The sequence below is a fragment of the Eretmochelys imbricata genome, chromosome 11 (assembly GCF_965152235.1).
Source record: "Eretmochelys imbricata isolate rEreImb1 chromosome 11, rEreImb1.hap1, whole genome shotgun sequence".
NCBI lineage: Eukaryota > Metazoa > Chordata > Testudines > Cheloniidae > Eretmochelys > Eretmochelys imbricata.
In genome coordinates, this window is record NC_135582.1 from 81,943,506 (window position 1) to 81,968,891 (window position 25,386).

At 52.0% G+C, this 25,386-nt stretch overlaps 1 protein-coding gene across 2 annotated transcripts in view; it reads right to left on the reverse strand.

The window, feature by feature from the left end:
• Positions 1-25,386, reverse strand: part of ITGB2 (integrin subunit beta 2) — a 51,572-nt gene continuing 26,186 nt past the window's right edge. For both annotated transcript variants that reach the window (XM_077830214.1, XM_077830213.1), the window contains exons 4-17: positions 24,940-25,028; positions 23,626-23,809; positions 19,853-20,023; positions 18,108-18,349; positions 16,647-16,802; positions 15,762-15,857; positions 14,994-15,083; positions 9,317-9,457; positions 7,258-7,442; positions 5,706-5,950; positions 4,046-4,265; positions 3,038-3,240; positions 2,035-2,201; positions 1-1,095 (exon numbers count right to left, since the gene is read on the reverse strand). In XM_077830214.1, coding sequence (XP_077686340.1) covers positions 1,030-1,095; positions 2,035-2,201; positions 3,038-3,240; positions 4,046-4,265; positions 5,706-5,950; positions 7,258-7,442; positions 9,317-9,457; positions 14,994-15,083; positions 15,762-15,857; positions 16,647-16,802; positions 18,108-18,349; positions 19,853-20,023; positions 23,626-23,809; positions 24,940-25,028 — 2,255 coding nt within the window. In that variant the 3' untranslated portion in view covers positions 1-1,029. The remainder of the gene's footprint in view (positions 1,096-2,034; positions 2,202-3,037; positions 3,241-4,045; positions 4,266-5,705; positions 5,951-7,257; positions 7,443-9,316; positions 9,458-14,993; positions 15,084-15,761; positions 15,858-16,646; positions 16,803-18,107; positions 18,350-19,852; positions 20,024-23,625; positions 23,810-24,939; positions 25,029-25,386) is intronic.

Sequence of the window (25,386 nt, forward strand, 5' to 3'; positions counted from 1 at the left end):
CCCCCCCGTTCTAGAGTCATACAGACTTTTAGAGGCATGACCCTCTGAAGCAAGAATTAGTCATTCAATGCACCACTTCCAGCTAGCTCCGAGAAAGCCCCGGGATGCGCCTGTCGCTTTCTCCTGGGCTGCGTGTGTCCGACTGGCGCGCTGTCAAGGGGAGGAGACGCCTTGTGAGGGGGGATGAAGTGAGCGCGGAAATCTGACTGCTGCTTCTGACCAGTTGCTTCCTTGCCACTAACCCATCACGGAGAAGGCTCAGACCCCAAGGGTTACGGGGCAGCCAGGGCTGCAGGCCCACTCCGAAGGGTCCGAGCAAGAGGGCAATGATTTAGGAAGATGTGGGGCACGTCCCCGACGGCTCCCTCTTTCCGGCCACCAGCATCCACCCACCCCTATGGCCACCGCCCTCCTCACTGCAGGTTTACTGCTCCGGAGACCAGCACGTGGCCTGACCCCCGAATGATTTTAGCATTTTCGACAAGACCTGCAGTAGTCCCGTAGCCGAGCACAGCACAGCTGGACAGGGAATTGGAGTGACCACAGCCTTTGAGCAGAGGGCTTTAGGCCAGAAAGAAGGTGGCCTCTGGCAGATTGCCAAGCGAAGATCAATACTGGTTGTACGCTGAAAACGCGTAACAATGCAGGCTCGGTTCAAGCTCTAGCAGCAACTGGTGCCAGTGCATGGCACCTATGTGCAGCGTGAGTTAAGACAGATGGTGGGATTGTTTTCCAGGCGCCCACGCTAATGCAAACTGACCCTAATCCCACCAATCAAAGCTTGCACGGCTGCCTTCTCACAGCCCTATGAACACAGCTTGCAGGAGCCATGCAGAGGGAAGAGACTGCTGGAGAAAAGACTGCACAACACTGCCCGCCGGACAAAGCCCGCCCGGCACTGGCAGCGTCATGGAAGAAGGGAACAGCGTACGGCAGATCTCTGCTTAGAGAATAAAATGCTGGTGCCCTTAGTTTGGTATTTCCTGGTTTAACAGTTGAGCCTTCCCAGGCTTGCAGGGTAGCTCCACGTCATTCTCCATTGAATCTGGGGTTCATGACCGTGGTGGTAGCACTCTGGAAAAGGGGATTGTCACCCTGGGAAGAAATACCAGACAGGTAGGTTGTGAGTGCTGCCTGGATCGTCCAGAAACAGAGCCTCAGTTCACCCAGCTGGCTAAGGATCGGATCGAGCGAACATTACAAACTGAGGGAAGAGGGGCTGCTCACGTGTGGTCCTCCCCCAGGCACGGGGAGCTTTCTCCCCACAGCGTGGTGACAGGTGAGCCATCGCTCCTGCGCCATGAGGCGGACACGCCGCTCCAGCCCTCCAATACTCACGCTCAGGTGCAGAAGCATTGGCCCAGGTGTGAGCTTCTGGACTGTAAAGAGCCTGGCATGGCCAGGTGGCTGTCCCTCCCAGAGGGAGCGGGCAGCCAGTGGAGAGGCGATACAATTCACTTCAGCAACTTTTAACTTTTCAGGCCCCCACACCAGCCATGTGCTGATGAGTTCAGGTGAGGGCTGCATGGGCATTTCCTCCTTCCTGCCATGAGACCAACCCTGGACATGAGTGGCAGCAGTAAAGTCCAATGGGAGATATCTGAGCTAGCCAGGGGCCCCCAGATAAACCTGCTTTAGGTAAGTCTCTGGGCCCCGCTATGTCTCCCGCACTGCAGAAGGGAAAGTCCACCCCATCTTGCACTCAAACCAGGAGTGCCCCTCAGCATCTCTGTCTGTTATCTCCACACCCCCAGCCTGGGGATGTAAAGGAGCCGCTGGCCCTGGTGCTGTGTTTGGGGAGGGTACAGGACACCAGCCAGGGAACCACTTGGCAGTGGCCTGTACCCAGTTATTTCCCACACCTGCACGATTGCAAGAGGGCCTGAGGCCTCCTCCCCAGAGCCAGCCGCCCCACAACTAAGAACAGACACCCGTCAGGCTGGCAGGGCTCCAACCAGCTCTGGGGATCAGACAGGGCAGGCGGAGCAGGGCGGCTGTTTGTGGGGTGCTACGGGAAAGGCAGAGCCAGCTCACCTCGTTCCACTTGGCCTTCAACTTCTCCTTCTCGAACCTGCTGTACTCCCTGCGGTCGAACACCTCCATCAACAGCCGCCACAACACCAGGAGCAGCAGCCCAATCAGGGCCACGCCCGCGATGGTGCCGCCCACGATTGCAGCGATGTTCGGGGGCTGTGGACACTCTGGGGATCAGAGAGAGCCCAGGAGTCGCCTCACGGGACTGAGCGTTCAGCCCTGCTGCCCGCAGGCAGGCTGGCGACATGGAAGGGCATCTGCCGCCTCCAGCAGTGTGTGATGAGAGCGGGCCACACACCGAGCCTGACGGGGGCCGTTCTATGGCAGCTACCGTGCGCTGTACGCCGCCAAATCATGGCAGCAGCCACAGCACCAGGCGCCTGGCACGGGCAGCAGGGTGCAGCCATTCAGCTGCTAGATCTGCAGGCTGGTTGCTGTTACCCCACTGGCATTCTGGGGACCTGTCTGCAGCACCCCGCCGGCACTGCCTGACCCGCTTTCCGGGGGCTGGGCGGGGAGGGCATTGTGGCTTGCGTCCGGCGAGGAGCAGGACTTGGCAGGAAAGACAGAACAGGGGAGGAAGGGAGGAGGATTCAGAACCTGGCGGGAGGAAAGGGAAGGGGCCATCAAGGCCTGTCTGCGCTCACCGAGGGACCCAGCGCTGGCTGTGGCTGGGGGCTCCTCTGTACCAGCACGAGCCATGCCCGCCTCCAGAATGTTCTCTGTCAGGGTGACAGCCTTCTTCCCCTCCCACCATGGGGGGGCGCTGCTCTGGGACGGGGGCAGGGGACTCCCCACCGGCAAGGACGGGGCGTGTTTCTCGTGGCATCGTTATTTTGAATGAAGCAAAATCCCCCATACTTTCTTTCTGTTTGAAAATTCCCCTCCTGCTGCGCCTGTAGGGGGCGCTGTAACCTCTTCTGGGTTTGGCAGGCTGGCTCTGGAGCGAAACCCGCCCCCCCTTACGGAGTACAGAGAGGGGTGTGGGACGAGATTCCAGTACCTTTCTTGGCATTGACTTTAAAGGAGTACTTGTCCTCCCCATCCTCCTGTCTCATAAGATAGGAAATCCAGCAATTCTCCGAGTCCTTCTCCCGGCACTGCCGGCCGCCGGTCAACAAATCGTTTTCGACGATGTTCAGACACGCGGTTGTGCAGTTCTTCTGAAACGGGCCGCTCTCAAACGCCTTGCACTCCACACAGGAGCTAGAAGACAGACACAGGAGGTGCATGTCTCGGACAATAGGCTGGCCGCAGCTCAGGGATGGAGGGACCTGTGTGTGGGGTGGGAAGGAATATTCCCCAGCTCCGACGGGCAGTGACCTTGGGGGCTTTGCCTTCCTCTACAGCGTGGCGTGTGCGTCACTGGCCAGGATTATCCGGGTGTAACGCACTTACCCAGCAGCTGCCTCACGAACCAACCCAGCCGAAGAGAGCAGTGTGAACCTGGTGTGCCTTGGCCCCCCGTTCTCTGCCGGGGGCACATTAGAGACTCGTCTCCTGTGGGCTGTCGCACGGTGGTCGTCCGTGAGCTGCTGGGTGCAGTGTGCGGGCGCCCGGTGGTGCTGCGGGCCAGTGACATGCGGGAGTCAGACCAGACAACCCGGTGCTCCCTTCTGGCCTTACGCTTGGGTCTGGTTAGCAGTGAATCAGACACACAGGGGCAGGGCATGGCAGACTGATGGCGGGGAGGAGGGGGCTGTCTGTGACCGGGTTCCACGGACCACAGAAGCCTCATGGGGGGCAGAGTTGCTGGGGGCACTCACGGGCCAAGGGCAGCTGGAGAGGCAGGTTCTTCTGCCTCCACCCCACACCTGTGGGGCCGAAGTGGCCGTTAGCCCAAGCTTTCCAGGCTAGAACAGAAACAGCCACCTTCGATGTGAGAAGGAACTGCCCCCGCACTGCGCCCCTGGGCTCCCGGCACCTGCTCCGGCCAGGGGAGACGAGAGCACGGGGAGCAGCCAGGCTTCCGAACACAAGCCTGGCTCGGGCGCTTCCGCAGGTCACTTACATGTGTCGGGCGCACGGCGAAGGGCAGCCAGGGCATTCCTCACAGAACGGGGGCTGGTAGCCTGGCTTACACTGGCACGTATTGCATTGGCAGTACCCACGGTCGCTGCACACGTTTCCCTGGATGTTCACGCAGCCGTCGGTAGACTTCTTGCACTGGCAAGCGCTGCCTTCGAAGCCAGCATTGCATTTGCACTCCCCACAGTCGCAGCGCCCTCGCTCTGGGGGGCGAGCAGAGATTTTAGAGTCAATACAGCTGCTCTGGGACAAATCCTATAGGCAGGTGTCTGGGTGGGGCCACCGGGAGCTATGAACCTCTACAGTAACAGAAGAATCTAGGGGCTGATCATGTGAGAGATATGGATTCCTTCACCAGCCTGGCCTTTGCCAGCCTGGATTTTCATCCTCACCTGTCTCAGCACTGACAGGCTCAGAACTCGTCCCTTCTTCCAAATGGGCAGGGCTTAAATTGCCAGAGTATTTCCTGGAGCCCCAGAGCTTGGGGCTTCAGCCCGGCAGGAGGCGCCAGGGCTCAGGGCTTCAGCTCCGTGGGAAGCACCAGGGCTCGGGGCTTCTGCCCCGCGGGATGTGCCAGGGCTTGGGACATCAGCTCGGTGGGGCGCACCGGCACCTGGGGCTTCAGCTTTGTGGGTGCACTGGGGCTTGGGGCTTCAGTGTCGGGGCTCAGAGTTTCCACTCTGTGGGGAGTTGCAGAGCTTGGGGCTTCAGGCCTGTGGGCTTGAAAATATTTATCAGAGCTCTGCTCCAGGCAGCTCTGGCTGATTTTAAGCCCTGCACAAGGGGCCCTTCCTTCCTGGAATCAGAAGGCTTAACCTGCAAGCACTGATTCGCTCAGCAGGGCTCAGCCCACCTGTATCAGAGGCAGAAAACCTTCCCAAGCAGGGTCCTGCAGGACTCTAGCGTGACATGGACTTCTGGGTAGGGGCTCCACACCTCCTTCCCACCATGCAGCGGGCACATTTCTAAGGCATCTCACTTCGTGACCTGGGTAGCGTGGGCTGTATCAGCATAACTACGGGACACCCTGGAAGCATGCGGCTTCCTTCTCCAGTGGAGCACTCCAATTTAGCTAGTCCCCGCAGGGCCACAGCGGGGGTGGGAAGTTCAGAGGGAAGAGAAAGAGGCCGGACATTAGGGCTCTCTTGCTAGCTTCTCACAACACATCCCTTGTTCGAGCACACCAAGCCCTGGGTGTTTAAGGAACGGCCTCGTGGAGAACTTGTGAGGACAGTGAGGGAACATGTGGAGTGGAAAGAAGCATTTGGAGGATGTTCCCGTTGCAATATTAGCCTGCCCCAGGACACGGAGCATGCTGCCCGCACAGCCGTCGCTGCACTCCCGTCAGGCGATTGTGCTTGCAAAGCACTGGGAAATGGGCTGTCTTGCCTTTACAGCTCCACGGGATGGCGATCCAGGGCACGCGGCAGGCTAGTAGGAGGCTCCGAGTGAGACTAACCCGGCTGTTTCTCTGGGATAAGGCCCGGGTCTAACTCAGGAGTTGGTCTGCTAAGAATAATTCACTGACGTGTGAGTGCACAGCAGGGGCCTGCAGTCAGTGTCCTGGAGCAGGTAGCCATTGGAACAGTGGCCATAGGACAGGAAGGGAAGGGGCTGAGTCAGACCACGGAGCCGTCACTCACCTTCGCCGCCGCACAAGTGGCCATTATGGACCTCGCAATTCATGTTGTCGCACTCGCAGAAGGTCCCGTAGATCTGCTTGTTGGGCGTGTCGCTGGTGTGGCAGGTGCACTGCCCACACACGCAGTCCCCCAGGCCCGAGCAGATGACTGAGGCATTGTCCTTCCGACAGCTCCCTTCCAGCTCCTTGCTGGTTTTGCCTTTTGTTTCGCACTCGCAGTTCTTCCCAGTGTGGCTTGTCTTGCACCTGGTGTGAGAGGAGAGGAACCCAGAAATCAGGGTCAGAGGCAGGTGGAACGGGATGGAAACCATGACCTTGGTCAGACCATCCACAGCAACACAAACAGCTTGTGCCAAGGTTCCCAGAGATGCTGAGCCCCTGAAGCCCCCTTGGTTTTCCATTGTTCATCCCTGTGACCACGGCACCCCGTATTCTTCATAGTGATATAATTATGATATGATTATGGCATAATTATGATACATTTTGTGCAAGATGGGTCATGTGAGGTGTCATTGGAAAAGTTATGATTTGCTGAATATGATTATCCTGTTTCTATGCATGTATCATTTTTGTATCTAAAGTTAGGAATATTGACTATGGATCTGTATTTCAATCCTGCTTACTCTGGGTGACACCCACAATTAGCCTTTCTGGTACAACAAAGAAGAAGCCAGACAGTGCTGATGGCCCATCAGCAAAGACAATGGACCCTGGAAGAACTTAACCCTCCTGTTTGAACACTCCCGACAGCCTGTAACTAACGGATGCTATGACTCAGCAAGGTATGCAAGGGCATGTGACGAGGCCACAGGACTCTGACTCCATCTTGGGATGTCAGTGTTTTTCCACAAACTGAATTTGGGACAAAGGGTTCCCGCCATATGCTAAAGCTCTATAAGGCAGGGAGTGACATCCTCAGTTGATTTTCACTTCCTACACAAGAAGACTCCTGGAAACATCTGAGGAACAAAGACTGAAGTGGGGGAAGTGCTGGACCCAGCCTAAAGGGATTTCTCGTCTGTGTATGAAACACCTGGGGATTCCAAGCTGCAAAGCAAAGTCAGCTTGTGCCTTAAGAATCTGCCAACCTGCTTGTATCATCAGCCAGGGTGAGAATTTGCTAATTCATATCCAATCTTTCTAGTATTTTAGGCTTAGTTTGCATTTTTGTTTATTTGCTAGGTAATCGGCTTTGATCTGTTTGCTATCCCTTGACCCCTACAGGACATCCTGACAGGCAGAACTTGGCCCATTAACTGTGTCCTGTCACTGTGACATTCCCCAGTCATTGAAAATAAAACCAACCTGCTGAAAGTTCTCAAGGGAAGAAAAGAAGTGGGCACATTAGATTGACTGAAGTAAGTGTCTGTGCCTCACACTTTGTGGATTTCATGGTCCCTGTGCACAAAGACTGTCCCAGCATCACCACGAATGCCAGTACAGCCATCAGCTGGCCTGGTGCTTGGAAAGCTGCCCATTCCCAGTGATCCCCAAGTTCCTGAGAAGCCCTCGGACCCCCGGTTCTGTGGCATGGTGTTACTCAGATCGTTTACCTGCACGTGCCACACACGATTATACCATTCCCACTGCAGTCAGTGCGGCTGGGTCGCTCATCACAGTCACAGTTGCACCGGCTGACCAGTTCCACAGTGAGTGTGTCTGTGAAGCCCAGGGGCCGGATGGTAAAGAACGTGTTTTCAATGCACTCCTTTGCTGTAACTTTCACCCGGAAGGTAACCTGGAAGGAGGTGAAGGAACCAGGTTATGGGACTGTTTTCTAGGAAAGCATCATGGTCAAGGTGCTCAGGCTACCAGCCCTAACCTAAATTTGCCTCTGTCCTGAAATGTCCCCTCCAGGAGACAGGAAATTTCTGGAATCGGGTCTGTGGGGTCCCTTTACAAATCTCTCACTAGAACACAGTAGAGATGGTCAAACATTGGAACTTTCATCCTACGGGAAATGCTTCTGTTTCAACATTTGTTTTTGTCCTGAATCATGAAAAAAGTCAAAATATCAAACCCCCTCCCCCCCTCCACAAAAATTTAGAAGTTCAAAGAAAAAAATGCCTGGTCCAGAAGGGTTGAAACACTTTGTGTCAGGTCAGTTTGACATTAAATAGTGTCCACTAAGCTGCCATGGGGTATTGCAGGTGCCCCATGCCCCCATCCTCCTCTATGGGCCTGGCTCCTGGGTTGGACTGCATTTCCCATGATACACTGCTGCCATGGGATTCCCATGATGCACCATACGAAGTGGCAAGGCCACGGTGCATGGGAGGAGATGAAGTCTAGCCAGAGAATCCAGTCCCTAGGGGACAATGGAGGCATGAGGCACCCATGAAACATCTCATGTAGACACACATTAGAAATGGCCCACCTTGATTATATACACATTGTAAGGAGAGTGATCACTTTAGATAAGCTATTACCAACAGGAGAGTGGGTTTTTTTGGGGGGGAGAGGTGTTGGGGGGGGAGAAAACCTGGATTTGTGCTGGAAATGGCCCACCTTGATTATCATACACATTGTAAGGAGAGTGATCACTTTAGATAAGCTATTACCAACAGGAGAGTGGTTTTTTTTTTGGGGGGGGGGGAGGTGTGTGTGGGGGAGAAAACCTGGATTTGTGCTGGAAATGGCCCACCTTGATTATCATACACATTGTAAGGAGAGTGGTCACTTTACATACGCTATTACCAGCAAGAGAGTGGGGTGGGGGGAGAGAAAACCTTTTGTAGTGATAATCACCCATTTTTTTGGTTTGTGTGTATAAAAATGTCTTCTGTACTTTCCACAGTATGCATCCGATGAAGTGAGCTGTAGCTCACGAAAGCTTATGCTCAAATAAATTGGTTAATCTCTAAGGTGCCACAAGTCCTCCTTTTCCTTTTACACATTAGTGTCTAACTGACCCGAAATGAAACATTTTGGTTTGATTCAACAAACTGAAATTTTTGGTTCAGGTCAATCCAACCCAAAACAAAGTATTTAGTTTTCAGTTTTCCCCAGTTGGAAACAAACAAACAAAAAAACAACTCTGTAAAATCAATGGAAACATGTTGATTTTGCAGAAACGACATTTTCCATCAAATGAACATGTGGCTGGAGAATTCCCAGCCAGCGCTGACAGATCGCATTGTGAAGGCAGTTCCTTCCTCAACTGCCATTCAGGGCCCGATCCTGGGAGGGGTTCAGGATTTGCAGGAGATGTTTCTGGTTTGCCAAAAAATTTTTGCAGAAAAGAAAAGAAGTCCTGATTTTCTGATTCTCCCTCCTGATGTGACAGGTAACCTCAACCCTAACTTCACCTGACCGTGGAGAGGGGGGCAGTGGATTGGGTTCTGCTATGTAAAGAACATACAGGGACTCTGCACTCAGGATCCTGTGTTCCCTTGGAGCTCTAGGACCTGAGTATTGCTCCTGATCTTTCTGCGAGAAACTAAGGTTACAGAAAGGACTGAGCCAGAGCTCTCTAGGGCGACCAGACAGCAAATGTGAAACATTGGCACAGGGGGTCGGGGTGGGGAATAGGAGCCTATATAAGAAAAAGACCCCAAAATCGGGACTGTCCCTATAAAACCAGGACATCTGGTCACCCTAGGGCTCTCCTACCTCGTCATGGATCTTGACATCACTACATTCCCCTCTCATGCCATCCATGGTGGGCTTTTTGCCATGGCAGAAAGAATCGTATGTGACTTTCAAAACGTCCGGCAAGGTACCATGGTCCAAGATGACTCTGGAGGACAAGTTCTGTGAGGAACACAAGAAAGAAAATGACACAGAAATATGTTAGCATCACAAAGAGGGGATCAAATCTGAGAACCGCCTCAGAATAAACACTCCTTGAGGATGGCTTGCCTGCATCACAGTGTATTATACCTCCTGCCGGGCGCTATTGCTTTTCCTTTGGGTGTAACTGTAATCAGTTCAATACAAGGGATGACTGAGAGGGAGGACTAGGAAGTGAGAGCTTAGCTCTGGTAAATGCGGTAGAAATGGGATTGCTAGGGTATGACTCAGGATTTGGGATGTGCAATGTATGGTTTGTTTTGGGGAAGAGTGGATCAGTCTTTCCCACCCCAGATCCATCACCCCTACTCTGTGATAATGAGGCAACATAACTGGGGACTTCCACTTGGACTCTGCACTGCTCCAAGTCTTTCCAGACAGGGGAAATATGTCCATTATTCAATATGAGAGCATACAGTGGAAGGACAAGGAGGAAGATTTTGGTTCCTGCTCTGGCAATGACTCATATTTAGTGTAATATGAGTGCACAGCACCTGCATGTATAATATAAGTCAGATACTTGGCATGTTAGAATTCTGTTGACCAGAATTTTATGGGTTATTTGTTATGGCTCGCCACTGATCACATCCGACCAGAAAATTTATATATAGGTTCTTTTCCAATTCAGACTACAGGGTCCGAGAACTCAAAGAGTTCTATATCGGGAGAGGACTCTCGGGGTGCTTGGCAAAAACACTTACACTGAGGACAATACCAAATTGATAAAAACTTCATTGAGATTAACAAAAGAATAATAAATGCTATGAAACTTATGACTGCCAAACAGTAAAAGAATTCCAAAACTCCTGGTGGTAACATTTCTGTCATAAGTACCTTAACTTAACATACCCACACCCTTCCTTGAGGACCCGGTAATAGGAGGTGAAGGACCAGCCTTACTCCTGGCGTGCTTGATAACACGATGGTGCTGGCTTCCCCAATAGTTAGGAATGCTGAGTAGTTATACTGTACTACACAAGCTGAGCTGGTAGCTTGATAGAAGATAGAATAATAGGTAGATAAAAAGATAGTCTATAGAATATAGGAGAACACAGAAAAGAAAAGACTAAAGACTAAAGACTAAAAGAGCTTTCTATGATATCCTTACAAGGTATTTTATAGGATCCTGACACTGTGTAATTCAGGCCCAACCAAATTTATTTCCGTACCCTAAGAAATGTATGGGTGCCCTTATCCTATAGGTTAGTGGATTATGACACTTACTCTATATTAATATATATTAATATATATTAATAAGGATTATCTCACTCCCCAGGCTGCCAACCTAGGCTCTCTTGGAGACTTCCTGGTTTGTGGTGTGCCCTGCGGATACCAGCTGGTTGCAGACGCTGGATGAACCTGTTCAGTGTTCGCAAAAAGAAAAGGAGTACTTGTGGCACCTTAGAGACTAACCAATTTATTTGAGCATGAGCTTTCGTGAGCTACAGCTCACTTCATCGGATGCATACCGTGGAAACTGCAGCAGACTTTATATATACACAGAGAATATGAAACAATACCTCCTCCCACCCCACTGTCCTGCTGGTAATAGCTTATCTAAAGTGATCATCAGGTTAGGCCATTTCCAGCACAAATCCAGGTTTTCTCACCCTCCACCCCCCCACACAAATTCACTCTCCTGCTGGTGATAGCCCATCCAAAGTGACAGCTCTTTACACAATGTGCATGATAATCAAGTTGGGCCATTTCCTGCACAAATCCAGGTTCTCTCACTCCCTCACCCCCCTCCAAAAGCCCACCCCCATACACACACAAACTCACTCTCCTGCTGGTAATAGCTCATCCAAACTGACCACTCTCCAAGTTTAAATCCAAGTTAAACCAGAACATCTGGGGCGGGGGGGTAGGAAAAAACAAGAGGAAATAGGCTACCTTGTTTTTCCTCTTGTTTTTTCCTACCCCCCCCCCCAGATGTTCTGGTTTAACTTGGATTTAAACTTGGAGAGTGGTCAGTTTGGATGAGCTATTACCAGCAGGAGAGTGAGTTTGTGTGTGTATGGGGGTGGGTTTTTGGAGGGGGGTGAGGGAGTGAGAGAACCTGGATTTGTGCAGGAAATGGCCCAACTTGATTATCATGCACATTGTGTAAAGAGCTGTCACTTTGGATGGGCTATCACCAGCAGGAGAGTGAATTTGTGTGGGGGGGTGGAGGGTGAGAAAACCTGGATTTGTGCTGGAAATGGCCTAACCTGATGATCACTTTAGATAAGCTATTACCAGCAGGACAGTGGGGTGGGAGGAGGTATTGTTTCATATTCTCTGTGTATATATAAAGTCTGCTGCAGTTTCCACGGTATGCATCCGATGAAGTGAGCTGTAGCTCACGAAAGCTCATGCTCAAATAAATTGGTTAGTCTCTAAGGTGCCACAAGTACTCCTTTTCTTTTTGCGAATACAGACTAACACGGCTGTTACTCTGAAACCTGTTCAGTGTTGTGTATAGTTCCTCCCTTTGGTTCCCCAAAGTTCAGGGACCATTCCTATCTGTGCCAAACATTGCCAGCTTTTATGCTGACTTACTCTTAACTGATTATACTTTTAGCTATCTCGTGGATCTTACTGGATACAGGCCGGTAAACTTCTTGCATTTCAACAAAACTTATTCTATGTATAATTATTAGGAAACACATATCATATACTTCAACACATCCTAAATTCATAGGGATTAATACTGATAAAATATAAGAATGAAATGGATTAATTCAGAAAGAGAAGCATATTATTTGATACGACTGGCTGGATTAGTAGGATATAATAGCTAGCAAAATAATCCTGTGGGCTACAGATCTCATACAGAAAATTAAGGATCTGTGAGTAATTAATGGTTTGCTGCAAAAACAAAGACTGCACAAAAAAATTCAGGTTTCACTAAAAAATTTGCAGGTGAAACCCATGTTAATTTCCATTGTCCCTTCCAACCTCTCAGTACTGGTTTTGAAATGTTGTATTTTGCTTCTCGTTTATCCTGAGCCAGTATTGGTTTTATTTAATACTCCTGCGTAAGAGTGAGATATTAGTCTTGTTCCTGGTGCTCAGTAATGGGGTTTGCAGACCCCCCACTGAACATGGGGAGGGGGCAGGAAAGTCTCCTCTTTACAAGCAAGCAGCTTGATCTCACTCTCAAGCAGCTGCCAGAACAGCCAATCATGGAGGCAAGCACCCACAGCTGCAACCAGTAGAAAAAACAAGACCTGCTATAAAGGGCACATAACAGAGACGGAAACAGAGGTGGAAAGGCCTGAGGTAGCAAAGGGGTGACAACCCCACACCAGGTTGCCTCCAAGAAAACAGCCAGGTGACTGAAAGAGACTGGAAGCCCTAAAACTGATAAAACTCAGTTGGATGTGATAGTCCAGGAACTGATTTGATTGAGAAGCTGAAACCCCTAGGAAGACCATACTGAGTAGTGGATGTGACACACTGTACCCCATGTTCACCACTTTTATATGGTTATGATATATTTTGTACAAAGCATGCCTTGTGCAGTCTCATTTGAAAACTCATAATCAGCTGGACATTATTAGCCTGGTAAAATATGTGTGGCAACTTTGTATGTAAGGTTATGAGACTCTAATCGATAACAATGATTTTACTTTAACATGTTACAAAGTTAGAAAAGCAGGCTCAAACTAATTTTTCAGAGACTTCACACCAGCAGGGTGCTAAAGAGTCATTACCTGCTTAATTGGAAATTCACCAGCTGTAAACAAGAAATTTACAATTCACCTGAAGGACATCTGGCAGCTCATGTATGTCATGGAACTGCCTGACCCCATGACCCAGCAAAGACTTTTCCAGTACAGAGGGTTAGATTATAAGAAGGGGGGGGGGGGAAATGCCTCAGGCCACCTCACCTCTCCACCTTATGTTGCTCTGCTCAGAACATCAAGGAATACCTGGAGAACACTGAACTAAAGGGGAGTGGTCCCAGGCTGAAAGGAAATCCAGCCTGTGAATTAAGAACCGGCTGCAGTATCTGGTGTGGTGAGAATGATGTTTGCTTCAAATCTCACTTAGGTTGGTAAAGTTTAGGAATTAGACTGCAGTGTTATCTTTTGATTTCTATTGTAACCAGTTCTGACTTTTATGCCCTAATACTTATAATCACTTACAATCTAAGTTCCCTGTAAGCTGTGTGGCTGTGCAGCAGCCTTCTTATCACCAGGCAGGCACTCAGGGAACTCGCCCGGGGGCCAGGGGAGGGGTGCTCCTCTCCCGGCCTCAACGTAGCCTGGCCCCCAACCTGCTGCGGCTGGGGCAGCCCGGACTTGCCGCGGCCGGGGCACTCCTCCCATGGCCCCAACTCTGCCATGGCCAGGGCGCTTGGACTGCCCGGGGCACCCCTACTGTGGCCTGAACCCAGCTGGGGCAGCCCGGCCTCAACCCAGCTGCAGCCGGCATGGCCCAGCCTGGACCCAGCCCTGGCCTGGACCTGCCATGGTGCCCCTCCCTCGGCCTGAACCCAGTCCCATCCCAGACCTGCTTGTGCTATCCTGCGGCCCCAGCCCTGGAGCTGACCCGGTGGGGAGATGTGCCTCTTCCCCCCAGCCCACATGTTGCTGCGGGGAGAGAGAGCTGCGGGGAGTCCTCTCTCCCCGCTGTAGTCCCAGAGTCCCTTCCTGCACCCCAAACCCCTCATCCCCAGCCCCACCCCATAGACCGCAACCCAGCCAGAGCCCTCACCCCCTGCACCCCAACCTCTGCCCCAGCCCTGAGCCCCCTCCCACACTCCAAACCCCTTGGCCCCACCCCCACCACATGAATTTAGTTATGTGCACCAATATGAAGGTGATGTGTCACACCTCACCTCCATATTGGTGCACATAACAAAATTCATTCCATACATGGGTGGGAAAAATTAGAGGGATCACTGCTTACAGTCTATCTCTTTCTAGTTAATAAACTTGTCGCATTGTTTTGTCTAAACCAGTGTGTTTGGGAAAATCTCTACCCAGGTCAACGAGGCTGGTGCATATTCATTACACTTTGTTGGAATGATGAACTAATTTATGAGCTTGTAAGTCCAGTGGCACAAGAGGCATATTTCTTGGGGGGCAAGGTTGGGACTGTGGAATATGAGGGTGTCATCTAATCCTGGATGGCTGGACCTAGCATTCATATACTCAGCTGGTGGCTGTAAGTGAGCAGAGCCTGGGGAGGTCTGCTATTCACTAGCAAAGCAGTGTCAAAGGCATCCGGGGCTGGAGCATTCGGGGGACACAGCAGTTCAGGTGGCAGCCTTGGGTCCTTGCCAGAGGGATGAAGAAGGCATGCCTGAGCAGTGCACAGACTTCAGGCAGAGACATGGGAGAAAGGGGTGCAGCATGTATGTTTATACTTTGTATAACTGGCTGAGCAACCTGCCCTTCCCGTTCCATCCCTCTCCCCCCAGATGGTATAAGGCACACAGGGCTCTTGGTGCAGGCGGCCTGGCAAGGTCCAGAAAGATACATTGAGCGCGTGATGTGAAACTTACGTTGTAGGCTTCCTTGATGAGTTGGATGACGTTGCTGGAATCTTCGTGCAGCACCCCCACTGCTGATTTGGGGATCATTTCACTGAGCTTCTACCAATGGAGAGCACACACATGAAAAGCATCCCCTAATTTAATCATGTGAGCATGGGCATATACTCTCCCTGCACTGCCAAAGGTGTTGTGCGGCATGACGATCATTCTGCCTCAGTTTCCCTCCTGGTCTTCCGCTAACCCACCCCACCTGGAACACCTTCTAGGCTGAGCTGGCTTAGCCCTGTGGCTAGGTCTCAAAGACATTTCATCCATCCGGGGTACCCAAAGTCCAAACTCTGCCTTCCCACCTGGGCTTCCTGCTCCTCTGACTCCTCCCCCAGCCCAGCGTCTGCCGAGTACCAACACAACACTGGCTTCCACCTCAGCCTACATCTTCTGTCCCTGCCCCACAGCCAGCCGGCTCTCTCACTGCTTCCTCCACAGCAGGAGCCAGCTGAGCTGGGCCCCCATTTGAGCTCCTCCCTCCCAGTCAGGCCCCTGCTTCAGGCGTGGCAGGGCAGGGATGACTGGGCTCAACCAGCCCACTGACCTGTTCCCGATTCACGTGGGGTTTGTACACCCCATCTGTGCAAGAGCAGAAGAGGAATCCTGAGCTGTGCTGATGTCACTGAGAGTGGAAGGAGAGACTTGGGCTTCCACTTGCTTTTCATCCTCGTCTCTCAGAAGCACTGAACCACTGGGCAACGTTTCTGGGACTGTTCAAGTTCTACTTACTTGGTATATTCCAACCATTCTGCTAGTGACAGCAAAAATGGGCTGAATATTATTTTCAGCAAGCTTTTGTACCAGCTGGCCGACGGACGGGTAGTCCTGGGGGAGAAAGGGAACAGCAGCTGTGAGTTTATATTTTAGACACTTCTTTGCTACCGGGAAGATAAATATGGTTGGTTTCCAGACCCACTCAGAGTACCAGCGTGGTCACGGGTTCTGATGGAGTGAGATCCCCTGGGATCTGCTCTCTTGAGCCAGTAGCTGACTGGTTTTTCCTTTCTCCAGCAGAATCTTGTGGACCTAGCAACAGACTTTTAACCACCATCCCCCTGACTTTCCCAGATGGAACTGAGAGAAAAAGGAGCAGCCCCCAGAATTAGGGATTTCAATTTCTCCGGTTTGCCTTCCTTGCTGTGTGAATGGATTAAAGCATTTATCTGGGTGGCTGCTACAGGAAAGGCCTGCCAGAGTGTCCAGGACACAAACCCCAACACCTAATTCACTCCTCCATGCTCTAAGAGTAAAACAGGGGTCTGTTCTAGTAATAGAAAACCTCCCTTGGAGTCCAGCCCCACCCCCACCCCCCTAGAGCACCAGGGCGCCTGTTTTACAGTCTCTTACAATCTGATACCACGGGGGACCCTTGTCAGCAGGTAAGTGCTTGCCAGCAGCTGGCTAAGAAATGCAGATTTAATTGCAAACTTTACATTTGGATGCAGTTCACAGGAGCAGGCTCTGCCCCTGACATGGGGATGTACCAGGGGAGCGGCCAAGGATGGGAAGGGGGTCAAGTGTTGGAGGGGAATTGGCTCCAGCTAGTCTACAAAGTGGCTGCTCACTGCGGAAGCCAGGGTGAGTTAGAGCCAACATGCTGCTAAGGTCACTTACAAACTCATTGCTCATTTTGTATATGTTCTCTTCCAGGTGGCATTGACCATCATTAGGGGTCAGAATGGCTCCGAGTTTACCATCCCCAGCAAAATGGAAGCCGTCATCCGTGGCGTATACCAGCAGACGAGTTACATTGCGCCAGCCAATCTTGTTCTGAGAACAGAAAGGAGAGGACTTTACTGCAGTGGATTGGTAAGACCTGTTTTCACTACCTGAACAAGGAAACAACAGGGTCAGCGAGAGCCCAAGAATGGGAGAGCCCAGGCCACCTCAGGAATATAGAGTATCACGTCCTAATGAAAGAGAGACTCCGTGTTCATACCACCAAGAGACAGGACACTGGCATGCAAGTTCCCTGGAAACAGGTGGGGAGTAAGAGCAATGTGAGGAAATATACAGACATACAGCCACTCCATGAAGCAAGGAGTGCGTGGAGGTGCATGGCCCTGCTATAGACAGACATGGGCCTGCACTTCCCAGCACACCGAGACCAATGCAGGCAAATAGAGACTCATGCCTGCCTAATGGAAACCAGGGAGATGGACCCAAAGGGGAGACAGAGATAATCCATTCCAGGGCAGACCCAGACCCCATTTATGCTCCTGGGCCTGCGTCCCTAGAAGTGAGGGCAGCCTCTGCGCCTAGATAGGCAGGCCTATGCCGACTCCCGCCAGCGGGACCATGGGGATCACCAGGCTGACCCCCTCTGTAGTCCAGGCCAGAGACCTGCCCCACAATAATCCTGAGAGCAGATCCTTTAGACAAACAGCTGGCCTGTAGTCAGTCATGGAGAATTGTCAGCCATGGAGAATCCAGCCTGATGCTTGGTCACTATTCTTAGAATCATAGAATATCAGGGTTGGAAGGGACCTCAGGAGGTCATCTAGTCCAACCCCCTGCTCAAAGCAGGACCAACCCCAACTAAACCATCCCAGCCAGGGCTTTGTCAAGCTGGGCCTTAAAAACCTCTAAGGATGGAGATTCCACCACCTCCCTAGGTAAGGCATTCCAGTGCTTCACCACCCTCCTAGTGAAATAGTGTTTCCTAATATCCAACCTAGATCTTCCCCACTGCAACTTGAGACCGTTGCTCCCTGTTCTGTCACTATTAACAATGTTCACCTTATTTCCCGTCTGAACGTGGCTAGCTTCAGCTTCCAGCCATGGGGCTGTGTCAGACCTCTCGGCTCAACCCAAGAGCCCATTATCAAATATCTGTTCCCCACGTAGGGACTTACAGACTGGGATCAAGTCACCCCCCAACCTTCTCTGGGTTGAGATAACTAGCTTGAGCTCCTTGAGTCTCTCCCTAGGAGTCCTGGTGTCTAACCCTCCAGTCATTCGCATGGTCCCTTTGGCCTGGCGTTATGCCCCTCAACATCTGACCACACATGCTCTAACTCTGAGTCATCCCCACCCGGTAACCAGCTTAAGCTGGGTGATGGTGACTGGACTTACCCCGCAGACTGCCACCTGCATCATGGCATCCAGCCCCCCCTCGGGGGCATCGAGGTTCCCCGAGATGGACTGTTTCTTGACCTCCCTATCAAACACATCGGCATTTCCAGTGAGGGAGAGGACGTGCCTGAAAGCGAACGGCGGCTGGCAGGTGGTGTCCTTGTTTGGGCAGGGGTTCTTCAGCTTCTCGGGGTGCGTGTTCACGAAGGGCAGCACCGTCTTGTCCACAAAGGAGCCGAAGCCTGGGGTGCACAGGGGGACGCAGCATTAGGGAGCAGTGCCCAGTACCACACTCCTCAAACAACCACGGCCAGAGACTTGGCGGGTGCAGCTGTGGGGATGTAATAAACCGCAGGGGTCACTATGCCACGGGGCGTGGGCGGAAGGTGCAAGTAACCAGCGCACGGCAAATGAGGGGTGCCGGTGGGAGGCAGCCGCTTGTCCAGGGAGGAGCGCGTGGGTCACTTGGAGTTAGAGTGCTCTGGGGAAAGCCGGGCCTGAGCTAAGTGCAGACATCAGGTCAGCTACGCAGCACCATCCATGAAGAAGGGATCTAGACCAGCATCCTGCCCCAGCCGTAGAGCAACCCAGCCATGCAGGGACACACCGTGGTGGATTATCCACTGAACCAACAGGGCCCAGGCCCAGGGGTACTGGCCAAGTGAGGGCGCCTGGAAAAATGGGTGCCCTGGCACCCCGCTCCAGCTGCCTGGCCCTCCTGCTGGGGACCAGGGGAAGCCCCCCACACCCAGATCCCGCTCCCCAACAGGAGCATCAGGCAGGCGGGGCAAGGCCCTGTGCCCCAACCCCATTTCCCCAGCAGGAGCACAGAGAGGGGCGGGGGGACTTCAGGTGGAAGCGGTGGGGAGGCCCCCCACTTGCTCTGGCCCAGGGCCCCACAAAAGCTTAATCCACCTCTGAGGCTGCAGTCAAGCAGCGAAGTGGGAATCTCCTCATGGCCCACTGGTGACTGCTGCCTCTCCCCTCCCCCTGTGGTTCCTGACCCCCATTCTCCCTTCCTCCGCCCTGGGATGTCACTGGCCCCTCTGTCCTGCTCTCCCCTCCCTTGGTGGCTCCCTCTCCCTCTCTGATGGACCCTGTCCCCAGCTGCCTCTCCCTGGCAGAGGGCTCTGGCTAGGAGAACCTTGAGATGCGCACTGAGGTGCCTGGGTGGGCCACATTTCCCCCAGGGCTGCTGTCTCCGGCTGGCCCAGTTCCTTCTCCATTTAGCCTGTTTTCTTTGCTGCCAGAGATCCAAATGGGTCAGACATTCCAGGCTGGTTTTAAGTGAAAACGGGGAGGTCTGAGAGTCTGCAGCCACTAGGCTCCTTTCCTGTGCCCCTGGCAGCCAGGGAGAGTTTTGCCAGTGATCTCACAGAGAGCAGAACCAAACCCGAATGTAGCAGCAGAGTCTGAAGCAAGCACATATGGAGCCAATGCGTCTCTTGGCTGCAGCTACGGGCCCCCTTCCCCTCCGTGGACATGTGACCAAGCAGAGCGCAGTGCTCTCCATGGAGGGGCTGGGCAGAGCAAGAGGGTGAGCCCAGTCTGCATTATCCCTGTGTGCTTACTGAACACCTCTTCCCCCAGCCCTGACGTCTCTCCTGGCCTGGCTACTGCAGGCTGGCCACGTGGCCATATTCACTGCTGTGTGGTACATCTTCCTCTGTTCTTGCTAGAACTGGATTTAGCTAGTGGCTCTTCAATGCTGCCAAGAGAGCGTGAGTGCCCAGAGAACCACTTACCGATCTGGCCGGAGGTGGTGATGGAGTTCAGAGCTGCGAGCAGGTCCCTTCCCAGCTTCTTCACTTTCTCCAGGTCATCATGCATGGAGTAGGAGAGATCCATCAGATAGTAGAGGTCAATAGGGTAGCCCTCGGCCCGGCGGAAGGTCACGTTGAACTCAGCCGGCTGACCTGCCAGGGGAGAGGCAGAGCATGGAAACGGCTCAATGGAATGACGTGACTGCTGTGGAACACTGTGTCCAGTTCTGGTGCCCACAATTCAGGAAGGATGGTGTAGAATTGGAGAGGGTTCAGAGAAGAGCCATGAGACCCATTAAAGGATTAGAAAACCTGCCTTAAAGCGATAGACTCAATCTATTTTGTGTAAGAAAATGAAGATTAAGGATTGACTTAATCACAGTCTATACGTATCTACATGGGGAATGAGTATTTACTAGTGAGCTCCTGAAGGTAGAGAAAGCTGTAACACAATCCAATGGCTGGCAGCTGAAGCTAGACAAATTCAGACTGGACATAAGGTGTACATTTTAAACAGTGAAAGTAAGGAACCACTGGAAAGATTTACCAAGGATCCTAGTAGGTTATCGCCTGTTCCACTGCACGACCAAGACAGCGACAATTCTTAAATCAAGAGTGGGTGTTTTTCTAACAGATCTGCTCTTGGAGTTATTATGGGGCAGGTCTCTGGCCTGGGCTATCCAGGAGGCCAGAACAGATGATCACAATGGTACCTTCTGGTTTTGGAATCCATGAATACCGTCTATAAGAACCGGGCTTTCCTCTCCATCCACACAGCTAAAACTCTCCTGCAGGTTCTCTGCCCCGCACGTCTCGATTATTGCAAAATCCTTTTCTCCGGCCTTCACAAATGCCATCTTGCCCTGCTCACAGCCGTTCAGAATGCAGCTGCAAAGATAATTCTCCTAGCCCATCATTTTGGCCATTTCCTGTTGTAATAACTTGGCCTACCAATTTACTCCCATTGTGAGCTCAACTATGAGAAGTGAGTGAAAGTTCACAAAATATCACGATAACCTACAACAACAAACGTTGATGAGAAAAGGTGCAAAAGGGAGAGACAGACAGACTGAATTAATCCAAATGAAAAGCCTCCTGGTCTGACTCAAGGACTGTGTTAGGATCATGCCGGTGTGGGACCTGAAATCAGTGCACCAAAGTCAGGGTGTCAGAAAAAGGAGGCGAGGATGGGCTATTCCACCCCTCACTCCCTTGGGGGTCCTGAAAGACAAAACTCGGGGAGAATTGAGCTGTCACAACCACAGGAGCGGATCACAGAAGGACAGGAGAAGAGAAAGGCGTGACCTTCACCATCATGGCAGCTGTCACCATCACCATCTCCTGGGACCCTGGTTCGGCTGCTGGTGTGCCTGTCCTGTTGACAAGTGCATCTCATTGTTTCCTTGTACTCCCAGATCTGTTTCCATCTGTCGGATCGTCTCTGATATTTACAGTGTAAGCTCTTCAGAGCAGGAACTGTCTTTTTACTATGTGTCTATTCCTGCACCTAGCACAGGGTGGTCCTGCTCCATCACTAGGGCTCTAGGCACTATGGTACTTATGATTATTATTATAAAGGCATCACATTACAGCTGGTCAAAACTTGAATTATTCATTCCAGGGGAAATTCCACCATTTTGGGGAAAAAAACCCATTCCAAATAGGAATGAAAAGTTGAAATTTCAAAATGTCCTGCACAACAAAATTTAAAAGAAGGGGCGGGGGTTAAACAAAACATTTCATTTTGATTTTGACTTTATATTTATTTCATATAGTTTTTATTCTGTTCTTATAATATTTTAAAATTAGGGTTTAAAAATTATTTCTAAATTGTCAAATAAAACAACTGGTCATGGTTGAATAGCTGGTATAGTAGCTGGTTCAAGGTAACACAATAATGTAGCTCTCTCAATAGAAACTCATTTTGAAATGAAAACTCGAAACATTTTGTTGTGAAACGGAACATTTCGACCTTACTGAAACACTTCCATTGTTTCTGAAATGACATTTCATCGAAAGCGACATGTTCCTGCCTTTCTACAATTGAAGGAAATTTCACAACAAAAAGCTGTTTTAAATCCAACAATCTAAATGTTTCGTTTCAACATTTTCAAAACAAAGCAGTTCCATTTTTTGGAATATTTTTTAGGTTTTATTTGGACTGAAACAAATTTAAAAAATTGACACAAATCTGCTAAGTGTTTTAGTTAACCTGAATCTCCAGTTTTCACTAGAAAAAAGTTTTAGCCAAATTTTTTGCCCAGTTCTACTCATATGCTGATAACCATCTGTAACACATAATAGGCATGCTTGTAACATGCCTGTAACATGCTTGTAACATCTATTCATAATTCATCAGCTCCTAAAAAACCTCTGTATGTAATGAGTGCAATTGTCAGTGGTGATGAGGCTCATCCCTTGGAGGTGTTTGCAGGTGCTCTCCAGGAGCACTGTTGGTTGGGGGGGCCCCAGGGTCTGACTCTTTGAGATCTACAGCAATGGTTAATACTGTCTGTAAAGATTCTCTGTCCCAGCCAGGAGAGAGTACATCTGCTCCGCTGCAAGGGAGATGGCTGGGCCCCTTGCCAGCTGGGTTCTTTCACACATTTGGAAAACAAACGAAAGTCATGTACAAAGAACTGTGTTAAGGTGGAGATAAGGTCAGTGTCGCACAATAGGGCCTTTTGTCCCCTGTGTCTTTTCAGACCGAAAGCCCCAAACTTCTCTCCACACAGCCCTGTAAAGAAAGTTACTGTGACAAGAGAAAACTCACCACAAATTTATGAACCACAGGGAATGCAGAGTTAAGGTGCTGCTTGCCACACCCCACTAGCCTCGGCCTTAATTCTGCCCCATTGGGACCACGCTAGGAACTGGGCTTATCACTGGATCTTACTCCTGCCAAACAAAAGAGGCCATTTTCTTGGTACCCCCCACAGCTCTAGTCAGGACTCATGTTCCTACAGCCCCACAGCATTTCAGTGTTAGCTGGTCCTTGCTGCTGGCTGACAGGGATCATACAGGGTATACTGAGCTACTCTTCCTCCTCCTCTCCAGAAGCACAATCACAGTTAACGAGGCATCACGGCAATTCCCAGTTACTGTTCTGCATGTTTGGGCAAATATTGCTCCCTCACAAGGAACGAGGAAGAGGGGGTGCTGGCAGGCCAAGGGGGCAGAGTCATGGCTGCGTGGTGCTGGGGAGGGCGGGAAGCTGCACCTTTGCTGAGCATTCCTGGTGCTTGTCAACGGGCTGTCTGCTTGTTCTGGAGACACTGACATTCCTTCCCGGGTCATGGCCTTTCTGCTTCCCCACCCTTTGGGTCTGCCTTCTGTTCCCCACACTGGGCAAGGGCAGGAGGGCAGGCATCCATCTTGTGGGGGAGCTGCCTCAACTCTGCACTTGAATCACCCTGCCAGTGAATGTGTACTTGCTTTCTGCGAGCCCGCCTGGCTGCAGTGAGCCTGCTGCTGTCCGACCATCGCACCATCCTCAGTGCTAATTTCCGGACGTAACCCCACCCCCCCGTCTCAGCTGACACAAGGATTTTTCTCATGCACCAGTTTCCACACGCGAACGAAGCACCCACCTGTGATTTAAACACGCTGCAGGAAAAGAGGGACCCGGACACATTCTGGGCCTGAACCGGTCCCATGCGTATCAGTGGCTATGGGCCTGTGCTTTCCTCCACACGGCATTGCTCCCCCCCCGTGGTCAGACTCGGCCGCCAACCCGGCTTCCCAGCAAACTGTACCTCGTCTCAAGAGCAAGCGCACTTTCTGGGGAGCCAGCTGTGTCTTGTCCTCTAGAGCGGTGTTCTTTAGTTGGATGAAATTGCTTTCTGGGAACACGATGTCTTTTGCATCACATCCCCTCTGCTGCAGCTGCTCTCTGGTGTCACAACGAATGGAGTCTGGCTCGCCCGCTTTGGTGAAATTCTGTGCGTTGCAAAACCAAAGGGGGAACAAAGGGAAATCCTTGAGCACAAGCCATGTTAGTTCAGAGACCTGCCCAAGCGAGTCATTGGACAGCTGGGAACAGGGGGCACAGAAAAGAAGGTTACAGAGCCTACCGCGACCAGACACCTCCCAGCTCCCCACGCCCCGCTTCTCCCCTCCTCCTCCCCACAGCCACAAGCACGGCATTGGAGCTGCAGGGTTTGGTAGTTAACTACTGGCCTGGCCATCAAGATGGAGCAACTCACTCATCAAGGAAACAGGGAACGTCCTTTCTCAGACACTGTGCCCAGCTCATCTTCCGGCTCCCCGCCTGCCTTGCCGATCCTGCACTCGCCCAGCCATGGGCATGAGTGGGGCACTCCTCGGTTGGCTCCATCCCCCCTCCCAGGAAATAAACCTCCTTGCATTCTGCATTAACCCTTCATCTCCCCATGGGGAGAGGTCAGCAAGGGCCCAGATTACCCTCCGGGGAGGAGCCCCAAGCAGGGGCTCAGCCACACGGTTTCCTGCAGAAGCCTAGTCTAGGCTAGGGGAAAGGGGGAGTTAGCACAATGGAGCTAGTGTAAGCCAGCCAAAAGCCCCGCTGAACACCAGCCTGGATGCAGGGGAACGCCGTCCGTGGGATTGCAGCAGGTCGATGGACAGCCCAGGCAGCGACCTCCAACAGCCTCTGTGGGAAAAACCTTTCCCCTGCCTAGACAAGGCCAGAGTTGCTGCTAATGCTGCGGAAAGCAGATGCTGCTCCCATGGGTTAGCGACAGGAACCGGCTGCAGGGGGTGTGCGGGGGCAGCTGGAGGCAGGGCGGGAGAATGCCTCCATCGGAGCTCCCTGAGCCCAGGGGACGTACCTGGGAGTGTCCATCTCCCCCTGGAACAGCAATGGGGCACGACCCCTCTGCAGGGCCACTGCAAACAGACTCCCTCTGCCCCAGTCTGGGCCAGTGGGAGGTCTTCCTGGGGATCCCCTCGGCCCAGCCTCCTCTCCCAAGGGCGGGGTGACTTCTGCAGAGCAGTGAGTGTGGCCAAGCACCATCATGGGGGTGGGTGGTGGGTTGGGAGGCCAGCACAGAAGCTGCGAGCTGGTGCAATGAAAGGAAATGCAGACCTACCAGTTTCTTGCACCAAGCACAGCCGGGGCCAGACCGGATGCAGTCCTGACAGGTGCTCACTTTGATTTTGGGGCATTCCAGGGCGAGAGCTGTAACAGAGGGGGGTGGGGAAGAACCGTGATGGGAGCTCGGCCAGCCCACGCGAGAGAGGCTCAACCCTTGGGGACAGCCTACCGCCACCCCTGGTGTGTGCCAGCCCTACTCACTCCATCTAGATAAACTTGTCACCCAGACCACGCACACCGCCCTGAGCCCACACGGCCAATGATAAGAACAGCAGTTCCGCTGAAGCCAGGCGTGAGAGCGGGAGAGGTGGCTTGGCAGTGGGAAGTCCAAGCGGACATACCACGAGGGTGATATTACAGATCAAACAGAAACCCTATATTGAAACTCAACACTCAGCAAAAGGGTTGCACATCTGGGGGAGGGCTCTCTTATTTCCACCTC